The sequence below is a fragment of the Eucalyptus grandis genome, chromosome 7 (assembly GCF_016545825.1).
Source record: "Eucalyptus grandis isolate ANBG69807.140 chromosome 7, ASM1654582v1, whole genome shotgun sequence".
NCBI lineage: Eukaryota > Viridiplantae > Streptophyta > Magnoliopsida > Myrtales > Myrtaceae > Eucalyptus > Eucalyptus grandis.
Window position 1 is genome coordinate 49,471,993 of NC_052618.1, and position 12,599 is coordinate 49,484,591.

Sequence of the window (12,599 nt, forward strand, 5' to 3'; positions counted from 1 at the left end):
TATTTAAGCTAATAAGCAGCATTCTCTTTTGTTCAGTCTTTAGTCTTCGTCCGCATGGACTTCGTGGAATATGGGGCACCAACTTGTCCATTGTATGGAATATGGGGCACTAACTTAGTGTCCTCCTCCCTCTGTTCCTTCTCATCGCCTACAATGTTGCTTTATTCAATAAGTAAAAACAAAACATCACATCAAAAGTGAGTTGTGCACGGGACGGAGGTTTTAAATGGAGCTAAGATTGAAAGTGGGTAACCAGAGAAGATGGGGAAACTACTATTTGTTATACTCAACTCTGCCCTCTTGTGGTGTTGGAGCTCGATGATAAGCCCCGGTGCTTGCTTACAAAATCAAACGGATCGGCTTGTTTTAGCCTCTTTCAAAAATGCAATACACAAAGATCCATTTGGAATTTTGAGCTCTTGGAATGATTCTACCCATCATTGTGAGTGGTATGGCATTGTGTGCAGCAAAGGGCATCCAAGGAGGGTCATATCCCTAATCCTAATATCTCATGGGTTGGAAGGCTTCCTATCTCCTCACATAGGTAATCTCTCTTTCTTGAGGGTTATGGTTTTACAAAACAACAGCTTCAGCAGCGAAATCCCATCACAGATCAGCAACTTGCTTCAACTCCGTCATCTCATTCTTAGTAACAACTCATTTGGTGGGCTGATACCCTCAAATCTTTCTCGCTGCTTGAACCTTTGGACCTTGGATCTCATAGATAACCAACTTGTGGGGGGAATTCATTCCAAACTCGGTTCTTTACCAAGGCTTAAAAAATTGGATTTGGCTAAGAACAGACTTGTAGGTCCTATTCCACCTTCGATCGGAAACCTCTCGCAGCTACTAGAACTCTCCCTAGGAGAAAATGCATTTCATGGAGAAATACCTAAGGATTTTTCCCGACTCGAGAGGTTGGAACTTCTCCAACTAGGATTGAACAAACTCACTGGCGAGATTCCACCAGGGATTTTTAACATCTCCTCCCTTCGTATCTTCTATGTTGGTTGGAACCAATTGTGGGGAAGCTTTCCCTTTGATATCGGCACCACTCTTCCATCTTTGCATTACCTTGGAGCCTCCCATAACTTGTTGACTGGGACAATTCCGTCATCGTTAACGAATGCCACCAGCCTTGAGAAACTTTTGCTTTACAACAACAGTTTCCATGGCCCAATACCTAAAACCCTGGGAAGGCTTAAGGGCCTCAAATTTTTTGTCTTGGGTCTTAACCAATTGCAGGATGACTTAAGTTTTATTTCTTCTTTAGCTAATTGTTCTAGTTTAGATACTCTCACGGTGGAATCAAATTTGATCCATGGATGGTTGCCGACATCCATCTCCAATCTCTCCACCAGCATTAATCGGATTTTCATGGCAAATAATCGCATCCAAGGAACTATTCCTTCAGCCGTCCGAAATCTCTACAACCTGTCCATCTTGAGTTTAGAAAATAATCTTCTAACTGGTTGCATTCCTGATTCCATTGGAGCACTTCACAGCTTGCAGAGGCTTTTTTTGTCCAGAAACATGTTTACTGGAGAGGTACCGTCTTCGATTGGTAACATAACATCATTATATTTCCTTGATCTTGCCACCAACAATTTCCATGGCTTCATACCACAAAGTCTCGGGAACTGCAAGCACTTAACCATGCTCGATCTTTCGAACAATAGTCTTATTGGCTCGGTTCCAGTCGAAATTATGGGTCTTTCTTCCTTGTCGATCATCTTCAGTTTAGCACATAATAAATTAAGTGGATCTCTTCCATTGCAAGTCAGCTCTTTAATAAATCTCGCTGAGTTAGATCTGTCTTATAATAGATTGACCGGCTTAATTCCAGCCTCCATCAGTTATTGCTTGAGATTAGAATGGCTTTACTTAGAAGCAAATTCTTTTCATGGTCAAATCCCCAAAGATTTACATCCATTAAGGGGTCTACAAGAGCTGGACCTTTCCAATAATAATTTTGCTGGTCCAATCCCGAGCTTTCTTGCAGAGCTCTCACTGCTCACATACTTGAATTTGTCCTTCAATGAACTAGAAGGACAAGTTCCGAAGGGTGGAGTTTTTCTTAATGTAAGTGCTGTATCGGTTTCCGAAAATAGTGAACTCTGTGGAGGTGCTCCAGGTTTGAAGCTTCCTCTTTGTAAATTACCAAGCTCTAACAAGTCTTCTACAACAATGATATTTGTGGTAGCTATCAGCTTGTTATGTTCAGCTTTTTTGTTGATGTCTGTCTTCTGGTACCACAAAAAGAAGCAGACAAGAACCGATGCCTCAACGTCATTTTCCTTGGAGCACCAATTCTTGAGGATTTCTTATGAAGAACTCCTTAGAGCTACCGACAAATTCTCCGAAACCAATTTAATTGGTAAAGGGACATATGGCACAGTTTATAAGGGGATTCTTGATGGTAATGCCACGGTGGCAGTGAAGGTGCTCCATTTAATGCAAAGAGGTGCTTTGAGGAGCTTTTTCTCAGAATGTCAAACTCTAGGAGCCATTAGACACCGAAACCTCGTGAAAATACTAAGTGTCTATTCAGGCATGGACTTTCGTGGCAATGACTTCAAAGCTCTAATATATGAGTTCATGGCTAATGAGAGCTTGGACGAGTGGCTACATCCTCAAACTATAGGAGGAGATGATGAGCGTGGTGAATCGAGAAATCTAAAACTAGTGCAAAGGTTACACATTGCCATTGACATAGCTACTGCAATCGAATATCTCCACAAGGGTTGTTATCCAGCAATTGTCCATGGAGATCTAAAGCCAAGTAATGTGCTTCTGAACAATGACATGGTGGCTCGAGTTGGAGATTTCGGGCTGGCAAAGATCATTTCAACGATGTCTATTGAAGCCATAGGAGTTCAGGACCAGGGTAGTTCAACTTCAACCGCAATTAGAGGATCCATTGGTTATGTGCCTCCTGGTACGGATCTATCATATTTTCTCAATTAGTTTTCGATTGATCGTGATAGTAATATGACACAGTGCTAAAAGTATTGAATAAACAATATCCTTGATGTTATTTTATGCTTTGTATACTCTTAACACCTCTTTCTCACAACACAATTTCCTCTTTCTTCTATTAATAGCTTCAATGAAAAAGAAAATACATATCTTTGTGCACAAAAATAATAATAGTAGCATTTTGTAATCGTATTTGAAATTAAGACAAGAATAAATCATCTTCAATTTGATCATTGAGTGGAGGTTTTTTTTTTTTAATTATCAAAACTTGTGAATTTGTGCCAATAAATAGATTAAGCATGTTGTGTTCTATCATATTTACAATTTCTTTCTATAATTTGTAATCTATCTCATGCCATGTTGACGCTGTGAAAATGGGTTGTGTCTAATATTGTCATAAAGTCAGTTATGGTACGAGAAATTGACGAAAACTTGTGATTCACTTGTGGTAAGCCATGACTTGAGGTCTTGCCAGTAAGTAATTGACCCCTCATGGTGGACCCATTCCTTTTAACTTGATCTATAATTCTATATTTCTAAAATTTGTTTAGATGACATGACATTTAAGTTAGAATCCGCTGGAGGTCTTAAACCCATAAATGCACGATAATATCACACAGCATACACTAATTTACGACACAATGGACTCTATCCAACTTTCACTCCCCTAAACTTCTTGTTTAGAGCATATTTAGACAAATTTACGCATTTAACAAGTATAAATCCATTAGCAATAACAAATCACTCCAAGTCTCTTCTTTTTCCCCAGTCTTCTTGGCATTTTCTTCTATTCTTTCTTGCAGAAAAGAAATAGTGTGGTATAGGTATTAAACTGAATTCAGATCATGAAAATAATGAGCCTCGTGTCCATTCTATGTGTGTCCAATCAAAACCAGCGGTTCAAATTCAATTAATACATGTACTAAGTGCACTAAATAGTTTCCGTCGAGGCCTCCAATGCATATATTTTTCTTCTGTTTTCTGTTTTCCCCTATACCCTATTAGAGGAAAAATTCACTCTTGATGTTTAGGCAATTTGTTTAGCAAACATGTGACAACTTTGTTTGCACATGGTAGTTTGGAGAAAGAAAAGTTCATATGTTGTTAACTAATTTTTGGTGTTCTCTATAAATCCTAACATCTCATTTCTCTACTGTTGATGCATTCCAACTTTTATGACACCACTTTAGCATCCGACAGGCGATAAATATAGGGCATAGCCAATAAATTAAACAAAAGTCAAACAAAGAGATATGAAAGGAAAAACCAGTAGGACTTTACCCAAAAAAAAAAAAAAAAAAACCAGTAGGGCATTTTAGGACCCTCTACCTTGCTTAGGCAAAGGATTTCTTGGCCTCTACCATGCATACCAAGCTCGACTCTGAGGTGAGTGAAGGCTTGCGAGCCATCACTTTATGTTGGGTGCAACCGATGCAAGCCTTCACAACTATCCTTGGCAAGCTCTTGCAAATGGACATCAAGCAAAAATTCATGTGATTTAGAAACTTTTTCTAAACAATTAACTTCAAGAAGAAGTGTCTATTCCTTCCCTTTTAATGCCTTTTCCTTTGTTTTTAATGTCTTGAGGAAATTTTCAGAGTATGGCATGGGAAACAAGGTTTCCACACTGGGGGACGCATACAGTTATGGCATTCTATTGTTGGAGATATTCACTGGGAAGAGACCGGCTGAAGAGGCCTTTGGGCACAGTCTTAACCTCCATAGTTTTGTCCAAATGGCTCTTCCGGATCGAGCAATGGACATTGTAGACTTAAGGCTTTGGAGTGAAGTTGGTGATCAGCAACAAGAAGTCAATATCAAAGATTGCATTATCTCCATACTCAAACTTGGAGTTGCATGTTCAATGGAGTCACCGTCGAATCGAATGGATATGACCGAGGCGATCGGCAAATTATACTCAATTAAGGCGAGTTACGAAGGACAGGTATGTGGCTAAGTCAATTTTCTCATTTCATCTCAGAACTCTTTCACTAGTAGAGAAAATCATTGTGCAAAGGTAGTGCTAGCAAATTAACATGAATGTCTCCCTATCTAGTATGCCTACCCATACCTATTATGTGTATTTTTAATGATGACACCAATATCTATATTTAAAAATCATACAAAATGGATGTATGGAGTTGTCGCCATCTACCTTTTTTGCCTAGAGGGGAAAAGACAGGTTTATGGATATTGCCTAAAAAACAGACCTAACCCTTAATTAAGTATCGGCTCCCCCAAGCTTATACCATCGGATTGTTCAATTTTAGTTTCAATTGACGCTATAAGAATTTTTTAATGAAGAGTTACCACTAACCTATTGGGGTCAGCTAGAAGCCAAATGAGACATGGGAGTATATCTCATTTTCTACGTAACTAGAGAATCTAAGAATGAGAACTTATTTACATTAATTGATCACCAATGCCCTTGCGCGGTACCTAATCTTATTTATTTCAAAAAGATGTTTGTCAAGCGGTTTAGATTGATTTTAAACATTTTCACTAATATATGAGATGGTCATGTGGATGCGCAATAATTGAAATAATAATTAGCAACTAAGGAAGTATAAAATAAATTGTAAAGAAAAGTTAGGATCTAATGCTAAGAAATAAGAAAATATGTCAATCCTAATGAGGCTACAGGGAAACCGACTTCAACATCTTGGAAGTGCACAACCAATTGGCAATTGAAAAAGAAATGCGCAAATAACGACCCGGCATTCGTCTCTAAGAACATTCAAATCTTGTGTAAAAGCTCTAAGAGGTCGTTCAATTTTCAGCACAATTTTTATTAAGGATTTTCACACATTTTAAGAAGAAACTACACAAAAACCGATTTTAAAGCTTTTTCAAAAGATTTCTGAATTTTCTGAATTTTTCTGAATTTTCTAAATATTTTATGATGTTCTTTTAAAAAAGATATTTCGCAATAATCCGACCCCGGTATAACCAACCAGGTTCGTCGGCCCGGGTTCACTGTTGGACTGGGCTCAGCGATTGAGCCCAGTTCGGCGAAACCCAAAGCAACATAAAATATAAAAACTAAGCCCAACTCACAATGAAATAAACCAAAGTCGAAGCCTCATTAGACCCACTGAGCCAATATCAACACTCAAGCCCAGCCATTTGATCCGAATTTTTGTTTCTAGTTTCCTTTTTTTTTTTTTTTATTCTTTTATTTCTTCCCTTCTTCTCCACGACGTCGTCTTATTCACGACGTCCCCTTCTCGAGCGATGGCCTTCACTCGAAAGCTCCGAATTTCTTGGACAAGCCTCGGGCCAAAGCTCAAGGCGCCGCCGAGCCACCACCCTTCATCGGTCGTCCACTCTGACCGCCACTCGTTGGCCGAGGACCAACACAACAAGAAAAACGACAGGGCGAAAACGAACAAAGCCACGGGCGGCCCCCGAACAACGTCAAGCTCGAAATAGCAGCAAAATGATCAGATTAACAACACACGAGAACGTCGATTCAGCCCCGAACCAAGAACACGAAAGCTGATCTAACTTAAGCATTTCATCGAGTACTTAGGACGCACTGTCTAAAACGACAGAAAAGCGAACCGGCCGAGCTCAAATCGCGCCAGGACTCATGACAATCAACATACATGAACACAGAGACGAGACACATGGACGACGTGGGCCGGAGCTCGCTTGAGCCGGACGGCCGCGAGCTCCGGTCCGGCATGCCCAAAAACAGGGCAAAAACAGGGTCATGCTTACTGGAGTTTTGGCGCGAGAAAGGAGGCACGGCGGCGGGTCGTCGGCCACGATTCAGGCGCGTTGGCGGGCGGTCTCTCCCTCCAACCTCTCCTTCCTCGCTTGGACTCTCACTCGCTGCTCTCTCTTTCTCGGATCTCTCTCTTCTCTCCCCCCCCAAAAAATTCCCCTCTCCTTCTCTCCCTTTTAAGCTCTCCAGCCGGCGCGCATGGCGTCCTGCCATGCCAGCTGTCGCTGCCGGTCTGCCCCCGACCACAAACTCCGGTACGACGCTTGCCCTTGTCTCCTCTGCCTCCGTCGCGTCCGCCGTCCTTTCCTCCGCTCTCTGTTCTCTGCAGAGGCGTGAAGGAAAAGGGAAAAGAAAGGAGAAGGGGGCGGGGCCAGGAAACGAGGAGCGGGCCAGCCCAGGTGGAGAGAAGTGAAAAAGGAAGGGAAAAAGAAAAAGGGGCCGAGCAGGCCCAGCCTTGGCCCAGCTCCGCTCTCCCATCTTCTTCTTCTTCTTCTTCTTCTTCTTCTTCTTCTTCTTCTTCTTCTTCTCCTTTTTTTTTTTTTTGGTTGGATCAATAATTTTTAATTTTAATTTTTCTACATAAATTTTAGTACTGGCAATGCGAATGCTCTTAATACCTTTATACTATGCAATTTAATAAAAAATATTTTTGCTATGGGTTAAAATTTAATTCCTAATTTTCCAATGCAATAAAAAATAATTAAACGGATTGTCAAAATTTAGGTGTCAACAATAACCTATCTATGTCCACCAAGTAACCATGTAAAAATATGATGAATTTGCTTGTTTGTATGGTTCTCTTCATTTTCGATGATACTATATACCATAGGACTGATGTGCTAATTAAACATGGCTAGGCCATTGCCCTTGCTTGCCCTCACCCCCCTCTCAAAAAAAAAAAAATCTTGATCTTCTCTATGCTTTTGCGCTTGTGCACTACAACACAACCTCATCATGAGTTCACCAGCTCAAGCCTGACTCTTAATGTTGCGCTTAACTATGAGCCCACGGTCAAATCCAAAGAGCACAAAGAGGGAGGCAACCTCATTGCGAGATCATGAGCTCAAGCCCAACTCTCAATGTCCTGGTTGAGTGAGAGCTCACTATCTTTTGGAAGCCAAGCTTGATTGAACTTTGGTGACATAGCCAACGAAATTCTATTGTGGTCATGTTGCCGACACCGGTAGCCACTAGAGATGTAGAGTTAACATACACATAAATGGGACAAGATCAAAACGGAAATATTGATGCATATTTTGTTGCACTCCTTGGTGTGCTGATCACGATGTCTAGTAATATTTGTCAAGTCTTCTCACTAAACCAACCCTATCTCTTTCTTCACCATTAGCCATCGTCTCCGGCCATTGTGGCCACTTGTCATCAACAGCGCCTTCTTCATGTCTTCATTTTTTGAAGATAATTTTCATTAGAAAAAATCATCTTCTAATTCAGATCTTTCTTTTGAATTTAAATTACAAAACTTCGGTTACCCCATTGCCAGAGCCGGTTTACGCAAGGGTTAGCCATGGCCTCGACATCCCACCCGCGCCACTTTGTCAACCCGAGTCTATTTTCACTTTAAGCCATAATCGTCGCATTTGGTCATCGTTTTATAGCTTCTTGAGATACATTATTGTCAAAGATCCTACACCTCTGAATCTTCATTTGCGAGATGGTTGTATCCAAACATTGTATTCCATGATCTTTCCACTCCGATACCAATTGACGTAGGGGAAAAACTCGCAATTTGCTACGCGAGCAAGGAACTCACAAAGGCACAGGTGAAGCATACACGCGTGACACATATAGAGAGAAATTTATGATTTTTTTTTTGTATTAAGCTAAATTACAAGAGAAATATAATCCATACTCGTAATAGAAAACCTAATGAATTTCTAAGTATAAGACATAATATAGATATACTAATAAGAAAATCTATACTACTGAATATTAAATATCTAAATTAATAACTACTAAAAGTTGAAACAAATCACCCAATACCCCAACGTAATTTCTAAAATAAAAAGATAAGAAAATATGTGTCTCGTCTCATCACAAATTGTTTTCCACAGTTTAAGAAGGGCAAGACAAAATAACCGAGGCTATCGGGCTAACAAGTCGGTTGAAAGACACTATGCAAAGCATATGTCAACCCATCAAGAACCTTTTCGAGTTCCACCTTATCACTCTAAGCATGAAAGGCTATTATATCTGCCTACTCGGCAATAGCTATTTTTGAAGATATGATGGGGCATTTACCTACACCTCCCAAGGCCCCCCAAGTTTCTAGATGAAATCTTTTTCTTCCCCACCTAGGAGGGAATGCTTTCGAGATTTTACATTATAGAGTTTAGATGAAACAATGTAAGGACATATTTTATGAAAAGATTGTTGACCAAGAAAAAAAGGGAGAAACGTGACACATCAAACCGTGGGAATTCCTCCGGGGATGTCGCTCTTCCCATCGTGGCTTTCCAACATACCGGGCAATAGCTATTTTTGAAGAAATGACAGGGCATCTACCTACACTTCCCAAGGCCCCCCACGTTTCTAGATGAAATATTTTTCTTCCCTACTTAGGAGGGAAGACTTTAGAGATTTTACATTACATAGTTCAAATGAAACAGTTTAAGGATATATCTTAGGAAAAGACTGTTGACTGAAAAAAAAAAAAAAAAAAAAGAGGGAGAAAAACGTGACAAATCAAACCACGGAAATTCCTCCGGGGATGTCGCTCTTCACCATATCTCCAACCTTGTGGAAAACGTTGACTTTACTGTATTCCCAGGAGACCCAACTTTCTTGTTTAGACCGTTTCTTCTCTTAATGATTATTTATATTTCTAAAACCTTTTGAACCCCTGAATTTAATTGGCTTGAGCCACGAATTTACCCTATATGTTTAATAAGATAGTTATGTCGTTGGGATTTGATAACAGATTTGATGTAAAATGTTGCTTTTGATCCCCGACAATCTTGCAAATAGACAAACTAAAGGTCTCTTGACCAATTCAATTTATGAACCAAACTGAATTGGCCTTACTCGATCGGTTCCGCATCTAATCACTTGGGGATTGGGTAGTTTTTGTTTCCAAACAATCCCTAGTTCCAAAACACCGGAACCACAAACCGAACATAATAAGATCTAGATTTTTTTTTTTTTTTTTATCTAAATCTATCTATCCTGGAGCTAATCTAAATTCTAGCATAAGACCGTTATGTTTTTTCTTTCTTTTTTTTTTTTTTCCATGTAGAGAGGAACCATCTTTAATAAATAAGTTCGGAATCCATGAAATACTAACCTCAACAATTGGATAAGACATGGGTCAAAACACTAGATGCATGATCTAGAGATGGAATTATTTACGTTGGTAACTTACAATGTCGAGCTAACATCTGGCTTTGTTGGTAGACAAAAACAAAGAACTAATGCCTTGTTCTTAATCTACACACTCATGTCTATTCTATAGTAGCTAAGCCAAGATGAGCAATTGCATCTAATCTTTTGTGCAATGAATTGTAATATTATTCCCGAAATTGCAGGTCTTCGTTGGCTGTGCGCCCATAAAGCAAGCGGTGGAATATATGTTGAGCGAATTTTGGGGGGCAGAACCGACAAAGACCCACATTTTCAGGAATAGTTATTTCGTACATAGCAAACACTTGGAATATAAAAACTTTTCACAAGTGGCTTTAATCACCATGCGAGCATCAGCTCCTTAGTCAGCTTATTACCTATATGCGCACTCGCACGATAATCAAGGCCGCTTTGATAAACGCCAATTATCATCCGAAATTTATGACATCATGACCTTTAATGGATGGTTGTTCCGCTAGTTCACTTTAGCTGGCTAAATACGATCAAGCCTCTAAGTCATACAAAAAATATGTATACCTATCCTTTTCTTTTTTGATCTGACCCTTACACATTTATCTATATCTATTTAAATAAAACCAAAACACCATTTGTCTCAATTTTAGATTTCCTAGATTGTCATTCAATTTCTTTCTCTCATACCCTTCTGTTTCAAAAATAACCATCCATTTTTTGTATCTCCTCACAATATTAGATTTCTTAGTTACCCTTGTTTCTGTTATTGTATATTTACCCATTTCATATATAACTACTCAATCTCTTTCCATGCATAATTATCTCATTATTTGCTCACGCCCCTAACATGACAATAGCGATGATAACATGGATGAATGACTATATCCGTTCAAGCGAAGTGATTGCATTTATTGTAATTTAAAGATATTTTCAAATGGACAATATACATTCTCAAGGCGAAAAAATGATAGTGTTTCAACGGTGGTGACACATTCCTATGCACAAAACACATGCATCCTCAGTCAGTGCCTAAATTATAGGCGAGATAATCAAGTTGATCGAGCTTTTCAACCATCATAAAGTAAACTACGAGTTTATATCAGCTATGTCACCAATATTTATATTCTCTTTTCAAGTATATATAAAGTATGGGTCTAATCATGGATTTGGCGACTTGCATGTGCATCAACAAAACCTACTCGTTTGGGTTTGGGGAAGGCCCCTAGAAGTTCAAACCAAGCCTACTCAACAATTAGGTCTAATTGTAAGATTTTTTCTAATGTGTGCTAACATCAATTAATATTGTAATTTATCATTTTACGGAATCGGTCTAATAACGTAAGATATAAGATTTCTTAATTAGTTTAATATGAGACAGGTTAATATGGGCTGAGTAAGACTCGACTTATGATGAGATGGCTTGTGGTTTAAAACTCTATAAATAGTGTTTAAGTTTCTCTTCTAATTTTGAAGCATTAATATCCTCACATAAGGTGCGTTTACAAAAATTTAAGGGTAATAGACAATCTCATTGACCTAGTGATATAGAAGGCAATAGATGAGAAGAACGGTGAATTTCAAATTAGGTACGCAAATCTCTTTACTTGATCACATGTGTTTTTTATTTTACTTATGGAGATCTTGGGTGCCGTTTTCGCATATTATACTAAATAAATGTAATACATTTAAACCCCTCTCTCTATATATTATTATATAGAGTTCATGTGAATGAGTGGTTTGCAGTATTGCCATCTCTAAGAGAGGATGGGACCCTAATTAACATGGGGATTGGGAGTAGACCCCCTTTATCCCCTCCATCCTAGGACGAGGAGTAAGCTCAACTAGACAGTAATGTTAGGACTGTTACAATTGCATGAACATTTTCTTAATCAAACGATGCGATAACACATTTGGAGATAAATCAATGGAAAATTAAATCGGGAGGACCCAAAACAAGGTTATATGCTTCGTTCAATCCACCAATGGAAACTGTATGAATTAGTTGATAAAGTGGATTCAATGCATATTTTTAGTACACTTTAGCATTTCTATAGCCTCAATAACTATGCACCACAATTTCAATTACCGACTAGTGCTTTGTCAAATCATATAATATCTTCGGGAGTTATCAAAATTTCTAATGATAACCCAAAATATTCATCACCCTCACATATTCAATATTTTCCAAACTCGCTCACATGCAAACATGAGTTGGAAAAGTCAAGAATGCATCAGCTTGACTAGTTGAGCTGAATGTTTCGGCTTTTATTGCGTGACTCATGATAGACTTGGACTTGAAACCAATTTCGTGGAAAAGGCCAAAAGAAAACAATCAAGAGTAGAGATTTACCCAAGAGATGACATATGTAAAAAAAAAATTGTGGAAAGAGAGAAAATGATCACATGAAGGCAACACTCCTTCTTCAATCAATTTGACCGGCAACTCTAGGCATGGCGGCCTAGTTTGAACATTCGACTTTTCCATGCACAGATTTTTCCACATAATCACCCTATAAATACTCTTTTAGCTTTTGCTTTTATCTTCATCAATCAACAGAGA

At 38.9% G+C, this 12,599-nt stretch overlaps 1 protein-coding gene across 1 annotated transcript; it reads left to right on the forward strand.

Moving 5' to 3' along the window:
- Positions 1-567: 567 nt before the first annotated feature.
- Positions 568-4,936, forward strand: LOC104455201 (putative receptor-like protein kinase At3g47110). The gene is made up of 2 exons (XM_010070028.3): positions 568-2,938; positions 4,578-4,936. Exons 1-2 carry the CDS (start codon positions 568-570, stop codon positions 4,934-4,936), a joined length of 2,730 nt encoding a protein of 909 aa, XP_010068330.3.
- The last annotated feature ends 7,663 nt before the right edge of the window (positions 4,937-12,599 follow it).

What these genes read in the sequence shown, in the direction of transcription:
- LOC104455201 (XM_010070028.3), top strand. Translation starts at nt 568, where the DNA reads ATGGTTTTACAAAACAACAGCTTCAGCAGCGAAATCCCATCACAGATC. An exon ending in CATTGGTTATGTGCCTCCTG is followed by an intron (nt 2,939 to 4,577) that starts GTACGGATCTAT and finishes GGAAATTTTCAG; the next exon opens with AGTATGGCATGGGAAACAAG.